Source organism: Bufo bufo, chromosome 1 (genome assembly GCF_905171765.1).
Source record: "Bufo bufo chromosome 1, aBufBuf1.1, whole genome shotgun sequence".
Classification (NCBI taxonomy): Eukaryota; Metazoa; Chordata; class Amphibia; order Anura; family Bufonidae; genus Bufo; species Bufo bufo.
In genome coordinates this window covers 641249252-641274998 of record NC_053389.1, presented here as the reverse complement: position 1 = coordinate 641274998, position 25747 = coordinate 641249252, and the positions used below count along the sequence as shown (strand labels likewise).

The window sequence follows — 25747 nt, the reverse complement described above, 5'->3', positions numbered from 1 at the left end:
AAAGAACAGAACTCCAGCACAGACAAAATGTTTCTACGCAAATGATTCTGCTATTAAACAATAAGCAAAAAAATAAAAACATTTTCCTCACCTGAACTTTTGGGCCTCCCCCTGATATTTTAGAAATGTAGCCCATGATATATTTTGCAGCCACTGTTTTTCCTGCACCACTTTCTCCACTGTGTAGGAAAACAGAAGGGAAGGAAATACAGATTATATACTCTACTGGAATAAGATTTTAAGAATCATTATGAAAACACTTGATTTTAAAACCAGAGCATCTGTCAACAGAATCAACCTATTACAACAGGTCTAATATCTGGTAGGGTTGATCCTGAGTATTAGGGCTCATGCACACGACCGTATGTATTTTGCGGGACACAAAAACGGATCCGCAAAAAATACGGATGACGTCCGTGTGCATTCCATTTTTTGTGGAACGGAACAGCTGGCCCTTCACAGAACAGTCCTATCCTTGTCTGTAATGCAGACAGTAATAGGACATGTTCTATTATTTTTGCAGAACGGAAATACGGACACGGAATGCACACGGAGTAACTTCCGTTTTTTTTGCGGACTCATTGACGTAAATGGTTCCGCATACAGTCCGCAAAAAAACGGAACGGACATGGAAAGAAAATACGTTCGTGTGCATGAGCCCTTAAAATGATACCTGTGAAAATCGGTTGAGCTGTTCCTGGGGAAAAAAAACAAAAAAGCATTGTTTATGCAAATGAGGGCCACCACTGGAAAGCTGAGGTGCACACCCCCGCCCTTCAGTGCACTGTTACTCTCATCTGCATAAGAATACAAGTCTTTTTTTTCTTGGGAACGTCGCAAACAGTTTTCAAAAGATGGGTATCACTTTTGCATTAGCATTTTAATCAGCAGGATCCTCCCTACCAGGCAATATGTCTGGCTTAATAGGGCTGATCCTGCTCACAGGTGCACTAAAATGACAAATAATATAAAAACAAAGATGAAGTAAAGCATCTACTCAGAAAATGCAGCGATCTCCTCCGTGGCACAGGGAGGAGCAATTGCTATTCCTTACCATCTAGTGGTTTGCTGGCGGCAGATCAAGATTAGGGTCCATTCACACGTCCGTTGTTTCTTTCCTGATCTGTTCCGTTTTTTGCGGAACAGATCTGGACCAGATCTGGACCCATTCATTTTCAATGGGTCCTGAAAAAAACCGGACAGCTCAGTGTCTGATTTTTTTTCAGGACCCATTGAAAATGAATGGGTCCAGATCTGTTCCGCAAAAAACGGAACAGATCAGGAAAGAAACAACGGACGTGTGAATGGACCCTTAGACAGCACAATCTGCCGCAGGCAAGAGCCGATTTTTAAGCATGCTCGTTCATCAGCGGCAGTATTAGGCTACGTCTACACGACGACATTTGTCGCGCGACAGAAAGGGCACAACTACACTGCAACATTTGTAGCGCAACATTTTGTTGCACTAATGTCACGCGACAATTATTATAATGGCAGTCTATGGTGTCGCACTGCAACATGCAACATGCTGCGACTGCGACGCAACAGTCGCAGAAAAATCCATCTTGAATGGATTTTCTGCGACTGTTGCGTCGCAGTATGTTGCATTGCGACACCATAGACTGCCATTATAAAAATTGTTGCGCGACAAATGTCGTGTAGACGTAGCCTTACACTGCGAGACGATTGCCAACACTCATCACACTCGTTAGCGATTATCAGTCGAAAAATCATTGTAATACAGCCCTAAGACGGCAGATGGTTACTAAGAACGCTTGTTAGTGATAATCTGGCAGTGTAATACTGCTGCCGAGTACCCGATCATCAGGCAATTCCAATCTTTCAACAGGTTAAAAAAATAATTGTTTGCCAGATGCAGACCGGTGTCTAATTACGATCTGCTGCCGACAATGATTCAGTATGGGGCGAGCGATGGCATTAGCAATTGTTCCTCCCCATACAGTGGAGGAGATCGTTGCATGGAATAGCAGTACTCTCCTCCACTAGTGAACAGGCGATTGCCGGGAAGGAACGCTTCCTCCCCGACAATCACCTGAATAATCTGTCTGTCTAATACAGCCTTAAATTGTGAAGGAAAACCTATATAGGTGAAACAGGGGGGGTAGTGGAATATAAAACATGAACTATAGAACTATAAACCAAGAACTAAGGCAACACTACAATAGGAACGCTCCCATGTTTTCCGTGGTAGTGTTGAACTTTAGAAAATACAAAAACATCTCAGCATAAATGGAAAATATGAAAAAATAAATATAAATATATATATATATATATATATATATATATATATATATATATATATATATATATATATATATATATATATACACACACAGAATATTGTATGCGGCTATTCATGAAAGGAGAACTGGAAATGTGGCTTTGGGATTATATATCGGAAGCTCTGTGGTTGGGATTATGTCATCCACCCACAGGAGGATGGTGCACTGTTAGTTTAGCTTGTAGAATTACTATGAATCGTTGACATAAAATTAAAGCTTACAAATCACCCTTTGAGGAAAATGAATAAAAAAATAATTAGTGCAGGCTTTATATAGATGCAGTATAGATAATGGTACATTTACGTGAAACTAGTTACACAGCTTTTCAAGTCAACTTTTCTAATTTTCCAGTGTATAATACATTACTGTTGGTAGATGTGGTTACAGACTTAGCAACTGTGTAACATCTTCTAATTAAAAAAAAATAATTAACCAATTAACGCCAAGCACATATTGTGCTCCACCCAAGGACAAAATGTTCCATACCGGCACTGAAAGATAATGCATTTAACCTTGATACATGTCTTGGAGGAATATTGTGATAATAAGCATCCTATGTTCTCGATATGTGCCCGATACCTCAAATTAAGAGTCCAGATTTATTTTCCAGTCTGAGCCACTGTGATAAATTAGGCAGATGTTAAAGGGGTTGTGCAGTGTCATAATCAGCTATTTGAAGAGGCGATGGTGCTCATATCAGCACTGCGTCCTCTTTAATGTTTACCTTTACGCCGTCTCCCTTGTAGTGGCGGGGCAGTGTAATTACAACTGTTCGTTCCATCCACTTGAATGGAAGAAGAAGCTCTAATTACACTGCACCGCCACTACTAAGGAGGCAGTGGGCAGGTAAACATTGAAGAGGACTAAACGAGCGATGTGGCCTGATCGGCGGGGGTGCTGGGATTCAGACCCCTGCTGATCTGATACTGGTGACCAGGGGCAGATTTGGCCATATACCCAACAGGGAAATTTCCCGGTGGGCAGATGCCCAGGGGGCCACCTGAGCCCTCCTCATAGACGCCTGCCAGGTACATAACGATCTGATGCTCACAGCATTATATAAAGGAGGCAATATGGATAACAACAATACATTAGGAAGTGCCTTGTATTAACTTTCTCTACATGGTAAATTCTATTTGCTAAAGTGAAAGAACCCCTTTAATGCTAGGAGCACCATGTGCACTTGGGAATTCAACTGCATCACCATCCTGATGGTCATAGAGCAGTATTTTATGCTGCTCTGTGGTATTTGGTTTTGCTGGGGTGGTATTTTGTGTTGTTTTGTGGTATTGCTGGTCCCACCTACTTGTGTTGGCCAAGCCCTCCCTTTAAGTTCCCAATCCGCCCTTGTTGATGACCTATCTTGAGGGTAGGTCATCAATATCATGACACTGCACAGACCGCCTCTAAGTTTCCATGGTCTACATTTTAGTAAATCTGCCCCATTATCTTTTGGTGGCGTTTGCCCAGAGACTTTGATGCACACTGACAAAAAGTGTCAATTTTCTGTCGGTGACAAGGAGGCAGTATAAACACGGGACGGTCATTACCAGTTATGAGGTTTCACTTCAATCAACATGTCCTTTAACTTGCATATGACTTTCAGCAAATCGAGCTTTAATTTAGCACGCACAATACTCTGTTCTTAACTGACCACAGGCCATGCACTGCTGGTCTAATGGAGATCATTATTTTTTCCTACTTATTTGTTATTTGGAGAGAATGATCTTTTGTGGAAAAGAAAGCAAGCAACGCTCCAGTTCCTGGAAATACCCATGTGTGACATCCACGTTACTTGCCATCTAGGTGCTTTAATTAGACATAATAAGGTCTGCACTAGTGATCACAGCCCGATCGGCACTAGAGACAGGCTGACTCAGTAGCTTTTTATCCCCCCCAAAGCATAACACACTTTTGAGGTTTGGGGGTAAAGATGCCAGGATGTGAATGGATTGAAACACATTTGTCCACTGGCAATGTCACGGGAAACATCAACATTTTAAGAAGAAAGCTTTACAAACTTTGTGCAGCACATTAAGGTAATGTACAGAAACAGTAAAAATATTATCATTGGAGAGAACTTCAGAATGGCCAATTAGTCATTTCCTGACCACCCTAGATGTGGTGTAATGCTAACCTTATTCAAGGAGAACAGTCTGTGTGTTTCTAGTAGAATCTGATAAGTAAATACTTTTGTTTGGGGAACTCAGGGCCTCTTACAGAGGGTGATTTGCCTTCAAAAGGAAGGTGCATTCCCAATCAAAGGCCTGTGCAGAAGGCCCACCGATCAGCACTTTTATGGCTGCATAGAATTATCTTATGTCGGCAGCAAATCACCCCATGAAGTAAGAGGATGTGCTGCCGAGTCCCGACAGTAATGTAAACTAACAGCCGCCCGAATGGGCCGACTGCACGTGCCCCTTTAAAAGGACCCTTACTTGTAGCAGAGACCTCAGTCATCAAGACAATATCCATCTGGCTGACAACTATGAGGGATATTTACTAATCATGCGGTTTTTCGGATGTAGTTTTTAAAGTGGTTATAATTGCCCCTCAACCACAATGCCTGAATACACTCAATCATGGTGAATCTGTTGCAGAAATTTCAGCAACAGAGAATCAGAATTCATCTGACTGGGGTTGTTCCTGCAGCATTCGCCTGGACTTCTACAAGCCGCATTTTTTGTCAGCAAGAGACTATAAGTGGACAGGGTGGATGCAGTGACACAGGGTCTGGTGGACATGTTCACACATGACTGTCCCACAGATCTAAATGAGGTTTCCAGAGATACCGTACATGCACATGTTGCAGAAACACCTTGTTCAGCTCTATGAAACAAACTTGCCCCAGTTTCACACACTTCAGATTTTAGCAGAAACTGAAATCTGAAACAGTATGAAAGGGACAGGGAACGGGAGCAGTGGAGAAATCTGCCTAGACACCATACATCACATCTGGCAAAGCCCACCCACTCAACAAACACTAATGTCGGGTCTACATGGGGCAACTGTCGGGCCGATTATCGGGAAAGAACATTAGTACAAACACGGGTTCCTGATAATCGGCTCTTGTGAAAAGTGCAGCAGATCATCCGATGAAGTCATTGGGTGAAATAAATCGTTTATATACAGACACATTTCAACAATGATTGTGTATGAAAATAAACAATGGCGTCCCCATACAGTGGAGGGGATTACTGCTCTTTCACTGACGAGCAGGCAATAATCAGGAAGGAACAGTTTCTTCCTAATTGCCTGCTCAGCCAGCACATGTAAATGTGCCTTAACAGAAACCGCAAAATAAAAAGTAAAAGACCCAAATTATGCAGGTTAGACAAACTTCTTCTGCAGTCCAAAGATTGATAGTGTATTCACATGGTGTTCGCAGGTAAGCTGCAAGATCACACCTATCCCTAGCTGATCAGTGGCCGTCTGACGCTTTGCACGCAGGTCTAAGGCAATAGCTCTGATGCCGGAAGCAGAAAGCTCCATCAGCTTTGCGCCACCAAGCGCCTCACTGCAGCAGCGCTCCTATGTCAGTGAAAGCAGCGCTGCAGTGATGAGCTCAGTTCACTATAAAGTTGACAGAGCAGTCTGCTTCGAGCGCTGGACCTACTGCCGATGAGCTAAAAAAGTGGACATCCCCTTTAAGCTCAATAAAGATGAACATAACCAAGAAAAATACCATTAAAAAAGTAAAAACAGATGGAGAGGACTCTTACCTTATAATGACACACTGGTTTTCCCTGTCAATGATCATGTTTCTGTACATGTTGTCAGCTAATGCATAGATATGTGGTGGATTTTCATACTGAGCCTAGAACACAGTAATCAAAAGGTTGTTTATTACATGATAGGACCCGTAAAAAAGAACAAACATCTACTGTAGGATGAGACAGGAGAACAGCACCACATATTATAAGGAAAACTTCTTTGTGCAAGATATTCAATCCAATATCCTCCATAAAACCAAAAGGACATTGAGGCAGTCCTTAAAACAATCTATCCACGTATTCACCCTAGTGACGTTTCACCTTAAGGGGTTCTCCAGGAATAAAAAAAAAAAATGAAAATAAAACTTAAATATTATTTTATAATAAATATATTCTCAAATACCTTTCATTACTTAGAATGGCTTGTTTTGTTTAGGGAGCAATCATTAGGAGGCCGTCGACCTATGAGTGCACACTAAACTGGTCCTAATCACACAGGAGGACAAGTTACTTCACCACAATGAGCCATAGTTCTGCCTCATCCTCCTCTCTGCTCGTCAGGAATCATGATCCTGAAAACAGGTGAATTTCTGTGGGAATGGAGATGAGGAGACGAGAGTGAGGTGTGGCAAATGAGCAGCAGCACTTGTTTACAGTCTCCATTACCACAACCCCACATTACCACAGTCTGTCATGTCCATCATCTGTGTACTTCATGTCTCCTCATGAACTAAATTCCCCAGATATTCAGCTAAAGTTCTTATTTGTATTCAGGATCATAATCCCTGACAAGTAGAGAGGAGGATGAGGCAGCTCTTTACCTCAGTGTTGTAAAGTAATATGTCCTCCTCATGTGTGATCAGGACAGGTTTTGTGTGAACTAATAGGACAGGGGCCATTTTGTTTCCCCAGACAAAACGAGCCATTATAAATCATGAAAGGTATATTGAAAACTACAATCACGACCATCTGATTGCGGTCTCACATTGCAGTTATATATAGACCCATTGAGGAGTATTGATTGACTGCGGTTTTTTTTTACGATATATATCTATTGCTGCCAATTGTGGATTTAATGCTGCTTATTTGGTTTAAAAGTTGTATATTTTAATATTTATTTAGTTTTACGGCCATTTAGGTGTATTTTCCAATAATTTAGATATCTTGGTTTGATTCCATATTTGAGTGCCTGGTCCTATATTTATTATTGTATTTGATTGTCTTTTGTGACTGGGTGGGTCACAAGGACCAAGAGCACCTTATCCTGATAACTCAGCTGTAGTGATCCACAGTCATTTGTGCATATTTGAGGATATATTTATAATAAAGTAATATTTAAGTATTTTCATTTTCTTAATTCCCGGAGAACCCCTTTAACACAGGAGCCTGTAAAAACTGCTTATATGTTGAGCTGAAACTTTGCAAGGATGAATAAAAAAAAATTCATTTACTTTGAGAGCTGCCTCATCTCCTTTCTGAACAAATTCACAGAAATACCACCATTCTAAAATATAACCTTTATTATTTTTATATAAAAGTCAATACACCCTTTTATAAATACAAAAAAGAATAATAAATTAAAAAAGAAAATCAGAATCTAGGTCTGGTAGCGGAACCCTACTGAGGGATATATGTCCCTGGTTCTGGCCCTAATGTGAAATTCCCTACCTAAATACGGAACAGCCGCCCCGATAAGGGCGATCCCGTTTCTCGTGCCTCCTAGTGACCCTTAAAGGACCCTAACAGGGGAGGATGATCAAGGATAGATTACCCTGATTGACGACCTATGCTGAAGTACAAAAAATAATAACAAATAGAACAATATAAGTACCCAAAAATAGTGAGTGAATATCCAAGTGAATATTAAAATAGTGGAAATATAGAAATAATAGAGATGTTCAATGCCGTCCCTACGCGTTTCGCCTGGTTATTGTCAGGCTCATCAGGGGACAAGATTGATCACGGAATACCCAACACCAGAGTACCTAATACAATATTATATACACTTTAGTTCATTTATTTTTATTATTTTTGATTCATAATAAAATCATGAAAGAAACCCACTGGCCCCAATGAACGTGATATCACTACCAGCACAATAGCTGGTTAGTTAGTCCAAGAAATTCATATCATGCCGGTTATGGATAAAGAGATAGGGTCAAATATATATAATTCAATCAAGAATGACTCCTATATCTCACATTCAAGATATGGCTGACTTGCGGTATACCAATTTATATATACACACATGTATATTCTGCACAAAGTGTTAAGGTCGGATCATAGTCATGAGTCCAAGACAGACTTGTGGGGCCTAGAGGGTGGTATAGTGGGGATACGACTATCACCTATGACATTAAGATTAACAATACTTGGCCAGCTGTACAGTGAGTCTCAATCTATATAAATGATCAGACATGCAATATCAATATGTAATGCGGCGTAATAACAGTCAGATAATGCTGTTATAGTGGGCGGTATTTGCGTTCCCCAGGGAGGGTTAGTAGGCCATTGATGGTATCCATAGGTTAGGAAGCCAGTGTCTGCCGAAGCATCCTAATAGCGCTGAGATGTGCTGGCGTCCAGTCGATAGGATAGCAAATCAGCTATCCTATCGCTCGGACGCCAGCACATCTCAGCGCTATCAGGATGCTTCAGCAGACACTGGCTTCCTAACCTATGGATACCATCAATGGCCTACTAACCCTCCCTGGGGAACGCAAGTACCGCCCACTATAACAGCATTATCTGACTGTTATTACGCCGCATTACATATTGATATTGCATGTCTGATCATTTATATAGATTGAGACTCACTGTACAGCTGGCCAAGTATTGTTAATCTTAATGCCATAGGTGATAGTCGTATCCCCACTATACCAACCTCTAGGCCCCACAAGTCTGTCTTGGACTCATGACTATGATCCGACCTTAACACTTTGTGCGGAATATACATGTGTATATATAAATTGGTATACCGCAAGTCAGCCATATCTTGAATGTGAGATATAGGAGTCATTCTTGATTGAATTATATATATTTAACCCTATCTCTTTATCCATAACCGGCATGATATGAATTTCTTGGACTAACTAACCAGCTATTGTGCTGGTAGTGATATCACGTTCATTGGAGCCAGTGGGTTTCTTTCATGATTTTATTATGAATCAAAAATAATTAAAAATAAATGAACTAAAGTGTATATAATATTGTATTAGGTACTCTGGTGTTGGGTATTCCGTGATCAATCTTGTCCCCTGATGAGCCTGACAATAACCAGGCGAAACGCGTAGGGACGGCATTGAACATCTCTATTTCTATATTTCCACTATTTTGATATTCACTTGGATATTCACTCTCACTATTTTTGGGTACTTATATTGTTCTATTTGTTATTATTTTTTGTACTTCAGCATAGGTCGTCAATCAGGGTAATCTTTCCTTGATCATCCTCCCCTGTTAGGGTCCTTTAAGGGTCACTAGGAGGTACGAGAAACGGGATCGCCCTTATCGGGGCGGCTGTTCCGTATTTAGGTAGGGAATTTCACATTAGGGCCAGAACCAGGGACATATATCCCCATAGGCCCCTACTAACCTACTCTAACCTTTACAAAACAACCTCAGTAGGGTTCTGCTACCAGACCTAGATTCTGATTTTCTTTTTTCATTTATTATTCTTTTTTGTATTTATAAAAGGGTGTATTGACTTTTATATAAAAATAATAAAGGTTATATTTTAGAATGGTGGTATTTCTGTGAATTTGTTTATATACAACCTCATTCTACTATAGATTCCCCTGAACAGGATTATGTTCAAACTGTGAATAATAAATCATCTCCTTTCTGAAAATTTTTAGGAATGGTTTTCCTTTTGCCCTTTTAGAAGACAGATATGGTCATGTAAAGGAGTCCTTCTACTCAGATGTAATATACGTTGTCCAGGAAAAGTTACGCTTGTTGCTATAAATGTATTAAATTGAAAAGCACCATCAGTTACTATCAATTCTTCTCAATTGCAGTGCTATACAATGAATACATTTTTCTTTGCTGTTAAAGAGGTTTTCTGGGAGTAAGATATTGATGAGCTATTCAAAGTATAGGTCACTGATATCTGATTGTGGGGTTCTGGCACTGCCATTGATCAGCTGTTTGAAGAGGCTGCGAAATACCAAGCACATCGTTGTACACTGTATAGTGACTGTACATGGTACTGCAGCCCAGGCCCATTCACGTGAATGGGACCAAGCTGCACACAGGCCACAAGACCGATGAACGTAACGAAGAAGCGCAGCACAGTGGCCTTTTCAAACAGCTGATTGGCGTGGGTGCCGGGAGTCAGAACCCCACCGGTCAGATACACAGTTCTAGCTATATCAATCAAATGGGAGGGGGTGCACAGAGCACAGGGGCATAGCATTAGCAGTGCTCCAAGTGCTACGGCCTGCCCTTTGGTGCTCAAAATAGGTACGGTAATTTGCATGAACATAAAAATGTATATATCGCGGCAGCAGTTCACTCCTCAGGAAAAAAAACAAACATCATTTTACTCAGCATGATCAACCCTACCAAGCATCACACATGGTTTCATAGATGCTCTTTAAATATATTTTAAGAAATGTGCCATATATTCCAACATGAAATGAAAAGCTTTCAGATCAGCAGTGTGGCCACTTCCTGCGCACTTATGAAACACAGATGTCATAAGAAAGTGCACAAAATGATTTTTTACTTTAGCAAAACATTCGTTCTTCTACAACTTCTATAAAATTCTGTTTTAAGCAGAATATATGTTATGTTAACAAAAGTTACTTAATTACAAAGTGTACATAAAAAGATCCAGATGTCAATAAAAAAAACTGAATCCAGGTCACCATGCCCCTGGTGTCTACACCCTTTAAGTCCATGTTCAGCGCTAGTTCACAGTTTACATACAGGTATGATCTACTAAATTGAGAAATTTTGCAAATACATTGTATTACTTATCGTGTACTAATCCGAAGTTATACCTATATTATAGTCCAGAGTTAGGCTACTTTCACACTAGCGCTTTTTGCAGATCCATCATGGATCTGCAAAAATGCTTCCGTTACAATAATACAACCGCATGCATCCGTCATGAACGGATCCGGTTGTATTATGTCTTCTATAGCCATGACGGATGTCAATGGTGGACGGACCGTTTTCTATTGTGCCAGAGAAAACGGACCCGTCCCCATTGACTTACATTGTGTGCCAGGATGTTTGGCTCCGCTTAGGCTACTTTCACACTAGCGTTAGGAGCGGATCCGTCTGATGTTTCATCAGACGGATCCGCTCCTATAATGCAGACGTTCGCATCCGTTCAGAACGGATCCGTCTGCATTAAAACTTAGAAAATTTTCTAAGTATGAAAGTAGCCTGAGCGGATCCGTTCAGACTTTACATTGTAAGTCAATGGGGAACGGATCCGCTTGAAGATTGAGCCATATGGTGTCATCTTCAAGCGGATCCGTCCCCATTGACTTACATTGTAAGTCTGGACGGATCCGCTCGCCTCCGCACGGCCAGCGGGACACCTGCAAGCAGCGTTCAGGTGTCCGCTCACTGAGCGCTGGCAGGCGGATGCATTCTCAGTGGATCCGCCTCCATAGAGAATGCATCAGGGCCGGGCGGCTGCGTTCAGGACCGCTCGTGAGCCCCTTCAAACGGAGCTCACGAGCGGACACCTGAACGCAGGTGTGAAAGTAGCGTTAGTCAGGCGCCTCCAGAGCAGAATGGAGACGGAACGGAGGCAAACTGATGCATTCTGAGCAGATCCTTATCCATTCAGAATGCATTAGGGCAAAACTGATCCGTTTTGGACCGCTTGTGAGAGCCCTGAACGGATCTCAAACGGAAAGCCAAAACGCTAGTGTGAAAGTAGCCTTACATTAACGATTTGACAGGCTTCAGCGCCAAAATCTTTCCATCCTGGTCTTGCCAACTAAGGCCACTTTCATGCTAGCGTTTTTGCTGGATCCGGCAGGGTTCAGCAAAAACACTTCCGTTACCGATAACACAACCATCTGAATCCGTTATGAACGGATCCAGTTGTATTGTCTTTAACATACCTAAGACGTATCAGTCATGATCTCCATTGAAAGTCAATGGGAGACGGATCCGATTTCTATTGTGTCAGAGAAAACAGATCTGTCCCTATTGACTTGCATTGTGGGTCATGAGGGATCGGTTTTGCTCCGCATCCCAGGACGAAAAGCAAATCGCAGTATGCTCTCCGGTATGAGTACGGAACGGAATGCATTTTGGAGCATTCCGTTCTGTTCAGTTACGTTTTGTCCCCATTGACAATGAATAGGGACAAAACGGAAGAGTTTTTTACGGTATTGAGATCCTATGACGGATCTCAATACCGGAAAATAGAAATGCTTGTGTGACAGTAGCCTTAGGGTATGTTCACATACAGAAGACATGTGCATTTTCAGTCTACATGTGCATTACAGATTTTAAAAAATCTCATCTATATGCTGAGCAGAAAAGGGCATGGAAACTGACACACACGTCAGTTCTTTCTGCCCATGGATTTCACGCTTACAATACATACAGTGAAATACACAGGAAAACCCGCAAGTGATTTTTGTAAGTGAACGCACCCTAAATGTCTGTCTGTGCAGAGCTTAATTACATGTTTAGCACTGGCACTGTACTTTGACTTAGGAAAAGCTAAATGTCCTAGTACAGTATAGTTCTAAGTATCCTATAGACCTAAGAGACAAGCTGTTAGGACTGTACAAGCTTACTGACTGTTTCCAAAGACAACCAGCAGAATTTTGAATGCAGTTCTTGGCTATCAGACTGCCAGGAACTCCGTGTCAATCCACCCTGCAGTATCTGTTCTGATCAGTATCTAAGCGGGAGCCAATGAGATTGAGAGCAACAACACCATGGACAAGGTAGTTTAGACTTGGGTACTTCTGTCCACTTTACACACGTAGATCATAGTTTGAAAAATTGTGAAAAATCAAGCAAAAGTGATCAATTATCAATTTGTGTAAAAGCACTGATAATAATAGTTTACTTTGTAGTTCTTGAGATCGATGATGTAGACACCAGCGTTTTTACTGGATCCGGCAGGGCTCAGCAAAAACACTTCCGTTACTGATAATACAGCCATCTGCATCCGTTATGAACAGATCCGGTTGTATTATCTTTAACATAGTCAAGACGGATTTGTCATGAACTCCATTAAAAGTAAATGGGGGACGGATCAGTTTTCTATTGTTAGTCCCCATTGACTTGCATTGCGGGTCATGCATGGGATAGGCATAAGGCCATCCTTCATATAAGATAGGGCCAGGGACTATTCATAGGATTCAGATATATTGGGCAGACTAGATGGGCCAAATGGTTCTTATCTGCCGACACATTCTATGTTTCTATGCGGATACGTCTTGCTCCGCATCCCATGATGGGAAAAAAACAGCAGCATGCTGCGTTTTTTTCTCCGGTATGGGAACGCAACCAAATGGAATGCATTTTGGAGCATTCCGTTCAGTTACGTTTTGTCCTCATTGACAATGAATGGAAGCACCTTTTTCTCCGGTATTGAACCCCTATGACGGATCTCAATACCAGAAGATAGAAACACTAGTGTGAAAGTAGCCTAAATAATCGTTTGTCTGGTATTCCACAAGTGTGAACAGGTATCATTTAGACGACTGGAAATGTGACTGTCTGCCTGACAAACGGTCTATTACACAATGGCACTCACACAATACTCTGCACAACAAAATGGGTTGTTGTTCGAAGGTTAACGACTTGAACAACAACTCTTGTCGTTAGATCGAATCAATTATCTACGTGTGTAAAGGGGCCATAAAGAGGTTTCCAAGACTTGACCTATTCCTCTGGATAGGTCATCAGTATTAATAAGTGGGGGTTTGACACCCAGGACCCCCATCAATCAGCTGCTCACAGTAGCGCCGTGGCCTTCTCCAGCTTTTCCTAGGCAGAGTGGCGATATGTTCTACAGTCACATGGTCTGGGCGCAGCTCAGCCCTATTCAAGTGAATGAGGCTGAGCTGCGATATCAGGTACAGCTGCTATACAATGTACAGCACTGTGCTTGGTAAGTACAGAGAAGGCCGCAACACTCACAGGAGTGCCGGTGCCTTCTCAAACAGCTGATCGGCAGGGGGCTAAATTTTTGTAAACCCTTTTAAGGCTTGGTGAGGGGCCTAAGTTTCCCGACCCCTTTTTAAAAAGCTATCTAACTTTTTACTGTAGATTATAGCAACTGTGGATCTAAATCTGTAAATTTCAAGGTGAACATGCCATAAAGAGAATAAAGAGGAAGAGACAGACATAAGTAGATATAATAAACGTAGTTCACACACCTTCTGGGCCAAAGATAGACATCAGGAAAGCTTGTAAATGATACACAAGTATCTTGTAATAAAATTATCCTTTATAACTAGTTTTATTAAAACATCGTTCTACAGGTCACCTCGAGGTGACAAACTTTCACTGCCTAGAGAAGGTTTGCCATCCTTTATAAATGATTGCTAGTTATTGGCTACAAGATAATGGCCCAGACCAACCACCTGCACTATAGGATACTAATACATGTAATCATGATATAATAAAATACAAGTACTGTGGTTTCATACGACCCAGTCAGGATAAAAGAAGAAAACCTGACGGCCGCACTCACATCGGCAGAACTTACACAGATCTATTCTGAGGAGGGAGGAAGTGGCCAGCTGGATTTCATTGGACTCATTGTACAGACAGTTTGATTCATCTTTTTTTTTTTTTTTTAACTGTGACTTCTTGTTTTATCTTTTCACCGATTTCCTCTTTGTGCTAAGTGCTAAATACTGATAATTATGTTTGATCACTGCAATAAAGAGATCCGTCTTTCAAACACACAGTGAAGCATGGACTGTAATTCAGCCCATATTGCACATGGAGATGTCTGAGGGTACGACCACACATTCAGGCTTCTTGATGCAGTTTATGTAGCCAAAATCAGGTCTGCATAATATGGAGAGGAAGTATTAAAGGGATTCTGTCATCAGATTTTACCCCTCTAACCTAAACATATGTCATGTCCAGACTAATTAGAAGAATCCTAAGCTGGCCTTATTAAACCTCACTATGGCTCTATTTGCCCAAAAAACAGGTTTTTATAACCTGTCAATCACTTACTTAAGGTGCCCAAGGGGAGGTCCGTTAATACAGGGTGCCCGGCCGCACCCCTCGCCGTCCGGTGCCTAGCGCCGCCTTCCCTGTCTTCCGTGCCGCCTTCTACAGCTCAGCGCCGCCTCTGCAATCCTCCCCGTCCCTCTGCCAGATCCCGCTCCATCAGTCCGCACGGGCGCATCAGGCTGAGCCTAGTGCGCAGGCGCGGGATCTGGCAGAGGGACAGAGAGGATTGTGGAGGCGGCACTGAGCTGTAGAAGGCGGCGCTGAAGACAGGGAAGGTGGCGCTGGGCACCGGACGGCGAGGGGTGCAGCCGGGCACCCTGTATTAACGGACCTCCCCTTGGGAACCCTAAGTAAGTGACTGACAGGTTATAAAAACCTGTTTTTTGGGCAAATAGAGCCACAGTGAGGTTTAATAAGGCCAGCTTAGGATTATTCTTATTACTCCGGACATGAGCATATGTTTAGGTTAGAGGGGTAAAATCTGATGACAGAATCCCTTAAAAAGGAGTCTGTCAACAATATACGGCAGGCCTGTCTCATTTATAATTTTCTACGCCTGTTTTAGGCATAGAAGATGGTTTAAATCTACGCCAGCAAGAGAGCTGCCAACACCTCTACACAATTTGGTGCATCCACCTCCAGCTAAAACACCGGTCTTAAAGGGATTCTGTCACCTCGTTTTAGCCTATAGAGATGCGGACATGCACGGCTAGATCGCCGCTAGCATGTCCGCAATATATCTGTCCCATAGCTCTGAGTGGTTTTATTGTGTTTAAATATTTTTTTATAGATGTGTAAAATCAGCCTGGTAATGAGCCCATGGGGCTGTACTAACCGTTCTGGAGCCCAGCCATGCCCCCCCTGTGAAGGAGCCCAGCACCGCCTGTATCCAGGAATCTCCTCCTTGCTCACAAAGTTAGATCGCCGCAATCTTGCGATGCGCAAGCTCGCACATGCGCAGTTCCTTCCCTAAAGGGTGATGCCGGCACTCCGCATCGGGAGATTACAGCGATCTAACTAAGCAAGGAGGAGATTCGGAGGACGCAGGCGGTGCTGGGCTCCTTCACAGGGGGGCGTGGTTGGGCTCCAGAACAGTTAGTACAGCCCCTTGGGCTCCTTACCAGGCTCATTTACATATCTATAAAATCATTTTTTAAACACAATAAAAGCACACAGCCCTATGGGACAGGTATATTGCGAACATGCTAGCGGCGATCTAGCCGTGCATGTCCACAGCTCTATGAGCTAAAACGAGGGGACAGAATCCCTTTAAGAAATAACCCCCTTTGTGCCTAATTTGCATGTAGAACAAATGCACAAAAGAATACTAAAAGGTATGTTTTAAACCATGTTTGAGTGCACAACAGCCCTGTGACATTACCTATAAAGGCCAAATATTGCTGACAGATTCCCATTAAGGGCAGCTATTACTTCTCTTTTTTGAATCCACTCCACGTTTTGGCTTCAAAACCTCCATCAAAAAGCCTGAATGTGCGGCCTGTACCATCAGGGCTTTCATAATATAATCATTGACACAAAAAAAATGGAATCAAATGACACTTTCCATGTGTGAATGCAAAGCTGATATATGTAAGTTATTACGATATTAGAGCGATAGGATAAGTTTATTGGGGAAAGCTGCGCAATTGAAAGGAGTCTCTTGTACCCTGTGGGCCGCCTCTAGCCTGGTCACAAGATGGGACATGGAGGCATATGGTTTCCTGTGGCACATTTGCTCACAGATGTTACTGCTCGGCTTGTAGATCCTGCATACTGGTAGGTTGCTGAAGCTGGTGTCCCAGCTAGTCCAATAAATAATTGATGGGAAATAAATCTGGCGACCGGGCAGGCCAAGGAAGTGTTGAAATCTGGTAAAGACTTCCCTTGAAAACTTTTGCTGTGTGTAGGCGAGCATTATCCTGCTCAAAAATGCCTTCTGGAAACCCGGCCATGACACTGACATTTCTATCTGCCCGAGTTATTTTTTATTGACAAAGAATACTGCGATTATGTTATTATTTACTGCAAACTACATAATGTATTCATAGTGAAGTAAAGGATAAAGGAGAATGTAAAGCGCTAAATCCAAGAACCATGTATCCTGAGTCAACAAGAATAAACAGGTAATGCAATGGTCGAGTAATTAGTATATATTAAAACTAGAGGTGGGACGACAAATCTGTCGAATCCACGAATCTTGCTGGATTCAAAGGATTCGTGGACTCTAATCCCGACCTCATTTTTCAAAATTCGAATCCGACGAATCCCGGGCATAGTCATCTGTATCACTGTCCTGAGGACAGCGATACAGATACCTTGCCTGTGCTGCAACAGGAGAGGGAGATGAGTGTCTGCTGGGACTCAAACTCACGACCTTCTGTATCAGAGGCAAGGCACTTATCCACACAGCTATAAGAGCTGCATAGCTTACTGACTGAAAAAATATGAGACTTCTACTGTAGACTCTGTTAGCTGTTCTAGCTAGTGTACATCTATACACATGACAGCTGCCCCAACACACCCAGCTCTGCTATATCTATATATCTGTAAGTATTACTATACAGTAGATATATAGAGATATAGCAGGGCTGAGTGTGCTGGGGCAGCGGTCATGTGTATAGATGTAGCAGAGCTGGGTGTTCTGGGGTAGCTGTTATGTGTATAGATGTAGGAGAGCTGAGTGTGCTGGGGTAGCTGTTATGTGTATAGATGTAGCAGAGCTGGTGTGCTGGGGCAGCTGTTGTGTATAGATGCAGCAGAGCTGGGTGTGCTGGGGCAGCTATCACATGTATGGATGTACACTGGCTATCAAAGCTATTACAGAGTCTACAGTAGAAGTCTCATTTTTTCAGGCAGTGGCTATGCAGCTCTTATAGCTGTGTGGTAAAGTGCCTTGCCTCTAATGCAGAAGGTCGTGGGTTTGAGTCCCAGCAGAAACTTTTCTGAAATACACAAGCACTGACTCCATATATGGACATTCAGCGCGGGACACGGGGCCTGCATCGCATCGCTGACATGGAGGTAAGTATAAGTGTTTTTTTTTTTTTTAAATACCGGACTGTTACTGGCACATGGGGGGGAAGGAGAGAGGCACTAGATACTGGCACATGGGGGGGGGTTTGGCACTATGATACTGACACATGGGGGGGTGGGAAGGAGAGAGGCACTTAATACTGGCACATTGGGGGGGGGGGGGAGGAAGGAGAGAGGCACTTAATACTGGCACATTGTGTGGGGGGGGAAGATGGTATTATGTCACTGGCACATGGGGAGGTGGGTGGGAAAGGGAGAGGCACTTGATACTGGCACATTGGGGGGGGGAGAGAGGCACTTGATACTGGCACATGGGGGGGTTTGGCACTATGATACTGACACATGGGGGGGTGGGAAGGAGAGAGGCACTTGATACTGGCACATTGGGGGGCATCTATGGGGCCCCTTTTTACTGGCACATTATTGGGTGCACTATGGGGGCCCCTTTTTACTGGCACATTATTGGGGGCACTATGGGGGCCCCTTTTTACTGGCACATTATTGGGGGCACTATGGGGGCCCCTTTTTACTGGCACATTATTGGGGGCACTATGGGGGCATCTCCTGAGCCCGCAAAGAAGGGGTATTTTATATGGGGGGGGGCTCTGTGTGGTACTAGTATTATCAGGGGGTTTATCTGTTTCTGCAGTATTGTATTGGGGAGCACAGCGACACAGTATTGGGGGTGGTAGGATGATTTGTCGTAAAGATGCGCGAATGATGGAAAAGTAGCAAACTAAGATTTTTTTTTTTGTCAAACTGCAGAGACGAAAAAATGGCTGAAAACTGGAGGTCTGATCTGAAGGAGAAGATGAGGAAAGAGAACATCTACGTCAAAAAGAGACATCACTGGATGTAAGAGGTATGTGCGCTGTATTACCCTGTATGTAAGAGATATGTGGTGCTGTATTACCCTGTATTTCCAAATTTTTTTTGAATCTAAATCCGAATACTTTGTTAAAAAAGTAAGGACTCTTTATTTTTTCATATTAAAAGAATATGGAGGCTGGATCACTTTGTTTTTCTTTCACACAATTCGTATGTACAGGATTCGTAGGATTCAGGAACCTTTTTGGATTTCGGATTCTAAAAAAATTGGATTCGTCCCACCTCTAATTAAAACACAATGAAGCATCCAAAGTGTTTGAAAGATGGATGAGGCTCCCTCGGTCAGCTCATCAGACCTTCACAACATGATGGCTGAGGATTTACCATGGTAGCACTGCTTTACACTGCTAGATATAGCAGACGATTGTCGGGAAGAAAGTTCCTTCCTGACAATTGCCTGCTCTTCGATGAAGAAGACCTCTGTATTTACATGTAGCGATCACTAATGCCATCGCTCATCACCATACAGAGTCACTGTTTGCCGGCAGCAGAGCACATTTAGACGGCACAATCTGCAATCTGCTCCTGACAAACAATGATTTAGGTGTCTCCTCAAGGGATCTTATTAACCAATGGATGAGCGTTTAACTCGTTCACTGGGTAATCGGTGGCACCTTTATGCCATCGGTTAATTTCTAACAAGCGTTTCTACGAATGTTTTTTGGCAAAATCAGCCCCCCCCCCGCCAAGTAAGGGTCAATGTTGTTGAAAAGTAAGTACAAGTCAGGGTTAAGTTATAAAAAAATATCCAAATCTTTGATGATCCCCAGGAGCACCATCAAATCTATCATAACCAAATGGAAAGAACATGGCACAACGGCAAACCTGACAAGAGGCGGCCACCCACCAAAACTCACGGACTGGGCAAGAAGGGCATTAATCTGAGAGGCAGCACAGAGACCTAAGGTAACCCTGGAGGAGCTGCAGAGTTCCACAGCAGAGACTGGAGTATCTATACATAGGGCGACAATAAGCCGTACGCTCCATAGGAGTTGGGCTTTATGGCAGAGTGGCCAGAAGAAAGCCATTACTTTCAGCTAAAAACAATCAGGCACGTTGTGAGTTTGCGAAAAAGCATGTGGGAGACTCCCAAAATGTATGGAGGAAGGTGCTCTGGTCTGATGAGACTAAAATTTTACTTTTCAGCCAAAGAAAACGCTATGTCTGGCGCAAACCCAACACATCACATCACCCAAAGAACACCATCCCCACAGTGAAACATGGTGGTGGCAGCATCATGCTGGGGGGATGTTTTTCATCAGCAGGGACTGGGAAACTGGTCAGAGTTGAGGGAAAGATGGATGGTGCTAAATACAGGGATATTTTTGAGCAAACCCTGTACCACTCTGTGCGTGATTTGAGGCTAAGACGGAGGTTCACCTTCCAGCAGGACAATGACCCCAAACACACTGCTAAAGCAACACTTGAGTAGTTTAAGGGGAAACATGTAAATGTATTGGAATGGCCTAGTCAAAGCCCAGATCTCAATCCAATAGAAAATCTGTGGTCAGACTTAAAGATTGCTGTTCACAAGCGCAAACCATCCAACTTGAAGGAGCTGGAGCAGTTTTGCAAGGAGGAATGGGCAAAAATCCCAGTGGTAAGATGTGGCAACTGCTCAGAGACTTATCCAAAGCGACTTGGAGCTGTGATTGATGCAAAAGGTGGCTCTACAAAGTATTGACTTTAGGGGGGTGAATAGTTATGCACATTGACAAATCTTCAAAGTTGTGGGCATGTTCTGTAAATTAAATGATGCAAATCCTCAAACAATCCATGTTAATTCCAGGTTGTGAGGCACCAAAACACATATAGCCACTGGAAAAATAAAACAAGTCCTGCAAAACTCAGGTCCTCATACCATATATACCGTAGTTGGGGGGGGAAAAAAAAAATAAAAAAAAAATATATATATATATATACACACACACACGACTTTTTTTTATATTCCTAAGGCCCCTTTCACACGAGCGAGTTTTCCGCGCGGATGCGTTGCAGGAGGTGAACGCATTGCATCCGCACTGAATCCTGACCCATTCATTTCTGAGGGGCTGTTCACATGAGCGTGGATTTTCAAGCATCACTTGCGCGTTGCGTGAAAATCGCAGCATGCTCCTCTTTGTGCGTTTTTCACGTAACGCAAGCCCCATAGAAATTAATGGGGTTGCGTGAAAATCGCAAGCATCCGCAAGCAAGTGCGGATGCAGTGCGATTTTCACGCATGGTTGCTAGGAGACGATCGGGATGGAGACCCGATCATTATTATTTTCCCTTATAACATGGTTATAAGGGAAAATAGCATTCTGAATACAGAATGCATAGTAAACTAGCGCTGGAGGGGTTAAAAAAAAAATATAAATCATTTAACTCACCTTAATCCACTTGATCGCGATGCCGGCATCTCCTTCTGTCCCCTTTACTGAATGGGACCTGTGGTAAGCATTAAATATAGGTCAAGGACCTTTGATGACGTCACTCCGGTCATCACATGGTACGTCACATGATCTTTTACCATGGTGATTCACCATGGTAAAAGATCATGTGACGTACCATGTGATGACCGGAATGACGTCACCACAGGTCCTGTTGCTGCACAGAGATCAGATGAAGCCAGAAGGAGATGCCGGGCCGCGAACAAGTGGACTAAGGTGAGTTAAAAAAATATATATATTATTTTTTTTTAACCCCTCCAGCGATGTTTTACTATGCATTCTGTATTCAGAATGCTATTATTTTCCCTTATAACCATGTTATAAAGGGAAAATAATACAATCTACAGAACACCGATCCCAAGCCCGAACTTCTGTGAAGAAGTTCGGGTTTGGGTACCAAACACGCGCGATTTTTCTCACGCGAGTGCAAAACGCATTACAATGTTTTGCACTCGCGCGGAAAAATCGCGGGTGTTCCCGTAACGCACCCGCACATTTTCCCGCAACGCCCGTGTGAAAGAGGCCTAAGGGTCCCTTCAATCATGGTTAATTTTGCTGCAGAAATTTCTGCGGCTGAAAATTAGTTCCATTCGGATGAATGGGGTAGTTCCGGGGGTAGGGCAAAGGAACTGATTTTCAGCAACAATATCAGCCGCGTGATGAAGCACCTAAATACTGAAAACATTAGGTCATTTCTTTAATTAGTCTTGCCTTTTGGTCAAATATTGTCTTGAACAGGTATATGAGCTACTCTCCACTCCATCACTGATATTTGTTCCTATAGCAATCAGCAGCGGTGGCCATGAAGTTCTAAACTAAAATTTATACTATATGAAACTGTTACACATAATCTGTGCGCATTAGTTTGACTTTCCCATACTAATATTATACTGTATGTGTTCTTGCATTTTCTTGGTCTTTACAGGCGAAGAATGATTGCAATTGGAGGAGACCCTCAAAATGTACTATACAGTGTGTTGGCGTTTAGGAACCTTATATTAAAGAATGGGAAATGGGCAATCTAATCAGTGCAATACTTACAGCTCCTTGGTACATTTCAATCTCCTTTTCTCCAAAGTAAGGCATTTGTTTAAATGGATTCACAGAGATCAAGACTGGTCCAATGTATGTCTGTGAGCAGTTAAGGCCAAGAAGTTAATGGTGCCAAATGTAAAAAAAAAAAATGCAACAGGCTAATCTACAATCGATCAAGAATAGCAAAACAAAATATAAATATACTCTATTGCATTAGTCCTGAATTACTGCTAGAATTATAGCCAGACCTTCATTCATGACTGTACTGATAGCTACTGGAACCAGTCAACAAGCTGGTCAGCGGATACATGCTTAACAGGTTATACCCATGCACTCAACCTATTTGTGGATCATGGCTCTCAAATTTGGTGCATTTTCAAGCAGTCCGTTGGCAAGTAAATCAAATCTACTCAACTATGAGTTGGCATGGTTGTCGGGTTGCGGCTGGCCCCGCACACTTTCATGCCAATACACACCTTGACACTTTTGAAAATTTGGCATGCACCATAATGTGTGACTTTTTTATGCCATAAAAGTTTTGTAAATCCATTGATAAATCTGCCCTAACGTGCTACTCCCTAAGGAAGCCTCTTATAATACTATGTATCTAGCAAAGAATAAGGCGACTTTCACACTAGTGTTTTTGCTGGATCTGGCAGGGTTCAGCAAAAACGCTTCCGTTACTGATAATACAACCATCTGCATCCGTTATGAACGGATCCGGTTGTATTATCTTTAACATTGCCAAGACGGATCAGTCATGAACTCCATTGAAAGTCAATGGAGGACGGATCAGTTTTCTATGGGGCCAGATTGTGTCATAGAAAACGGATCCGTCCCCACTGACTTGCATTGGGGGTCATGCCGTCTTGCTCCGCATCCCAGGACGGAAAGCAAACTACAACATGTTGCGGTTTGCTCTCCGATATGGGAACGCAACTAAACAGAACGAATGCATTTTGGAGCATTCCGTTCTGTTCAGTTTTGTCCCCGTTAATAATGAATGGGGACAAAACTGAAGCCTTTTTTTCCCGGTATTGAGTCCCTATGACGGATCTCAATACCGGAAAACTAAAACGCTGGTGTGAAAGTATCCTAAGTGAGGGACAAACAGGAAGTCTGAATTAGTAGAGACTAGGCCTTGGATAAAATGTAAAAAGAAGAAGTACAACAATGAGGATCAATAAATGTCAAACTAAAAGGAATACATTATACAGAAAATATATGCTGTGACAAAAAAAGGGAACACATTCTATAAAAGGTGATTACATAGTAAAGTCTACCACCATAGGGCAGTAAATCATACAATGTTTATGTGAGTGACCTGAAATATTCCACATACGAAATCTTGACTGTATGTAATGTCATGGAAACAGTCAGCTGTGAAATATACAGTAAACTCAGCATACATGCACTTTTACTAGAACAGTTTGGAGATAAACAATTGCACCGTTTGATCGCGTGTCGAATAATCCCAGCTTAGAGCGGCACAGTTTAACACTCATTCATGACTGATCACACAATCAGCTCATTCAGGGTCTACTGGAGGCTATTCCCATCCTTTGTGAGTTCAAATACTCAACTAACATCATTGGAATGTCCCGGTTTCCCAGCACAAAGCACTTGTTCACTTAATAAATTGATTTAAATACACACGCGCTTCTTTACTTACTTGTACTCTTGACTTGAGACATCCACAGATGAGTGGCGAGAGTTGAACAGCGCCGAAAATAAACTCAGGACTTTTGCGATACTCACCACTCCCGAGAAAGTAACGCCAACTTTCCCAAAGCCAGTCATTTCATGCCACTCATTAAACTAAGGCCCAATTCACACAACACAGAAGGGCTTCAGTGTCTTTCCGTGTGCTTCAGAGTCCGAGCCTCTGCGCCATAAAAATATAGAACATGTCCTATCTTTCACCGCATCCTGCGGATCGCAGACCCATTGAAGTCAGTGGATCTGCACCGCAATGCACACAGTCGGTGCCAGTGTTTTGCAGACCTGCGGTTTGCAGTCCGCAACATGGGCATGGCAGTTCCACATTCATGTGAATAGGGCCTAAGAGGAAAGATATGGAACGACACATCTGTGTATACATAAATGGTATATAAATACATAGAGCGGTTGTTAATTTCAGTCAAACTGGAAACTTTGCTACAATATTTAAAGAGGTTTTCCGGGATTAGAATATTGATGACCTATCAGCTATTTGAAGAGGCTGCAGCTCTCCAGTGAGCACTGTGGCCTGCTCTCAGATACTAAGAACAGCGCCGTACATTGTATAGTGGCTGAGCTGGGCATTGCAGTTCAGGCCATTCACTCAAATGGAATAGAGCTGCACATAAGCCATGTGCCCGATGAACATGACATCATTGACCTAGAAAAAGGATGCAGCGCTCACAGGAGCGTCGTGGCCTCTTCAAACAGCTAACAGTCGGAGGTGCCAAGAGTTGAACTCAACGATGTGATATTGATGAGGATAAGTAATCAATATTCTAAAAATCTTTTCAACGAAAAGCCCCTTTACATAGCACACAGCAGTCCATAAAGGACCTTAAGCTGTCCTCTAATGTCAAGTTGGGGGCTGCCAGTCCAAAAGGACCAATGTGTGCTATAATGACATAGGAGCGGGGAATGCATCACTGCATAACTAGACTCTGGGAGGGGACCCAACCCGTATATATCAGGTACACTGAAAAGCTGACATGGCAATAGAGGGGGTTATCAAAATAAGTGCAAAGGGAAGAAAAGAGCCAATTGTCCCAACCAAATGGATCACTGCTTTAATTTCCCAGAACACCTCTGAAAAGTGAGAGGTGAAATCTCCACTGAGCTATTCTTTTCAACCCAAAAGACAAGGTAAATGGAAACTGTGATGTGACTTTGATGCCGTCCTCGGAAGTGAGGAGAGAGAAAGAGCATATGCGTCTGTCCTCTCATTCTTGGGATCAGCGGGGTCTCAGCACTCAGACCTCCACCGATCACAACTTTTGATATGTCATGAAAGTTTTGTGAAACGTTAGTGATGCTTTAAATGGTACATTTTACTAATGGTATATACTATAGAAATGAATATTAAAGGGAACCTGTCATCAACTTTATGTTGCCCATACTAACGGCCGAATAAAGTAGACACAGGTGAGTTGATGTCAGC

At 42.6% G+C, this 25747-nt stretch overlaps 1 protein-coding gene across 1 annotated transcript in view; it reads right to left on the bottom strand.

The window, feature by feature from the left end:
* MYO1E (myosin IE) overlaps window positions 1-25747 on the bottom strand; it is a 238236-nt gene that overhangs the window by 108702 nt on the left and 103787 nt on the right. The window contains exons 3-5 of the mRNA XM_040413869.1: window positions 22597-22686; window positions 6026-6120; window positions 92-179 (exon numbers count right to left, since the gene is read on the bottom strand). Coding sequence (XP_040269803.1) covers window positions 92-179; window positions 6026-6120; window positions 22597-22686 — 273 coding nt within the window. The remainder of the gene's footprint in view (window positions 1-91; window positions 180-6025; window positions 6121-22596; window positions 22687-25747) is intronic.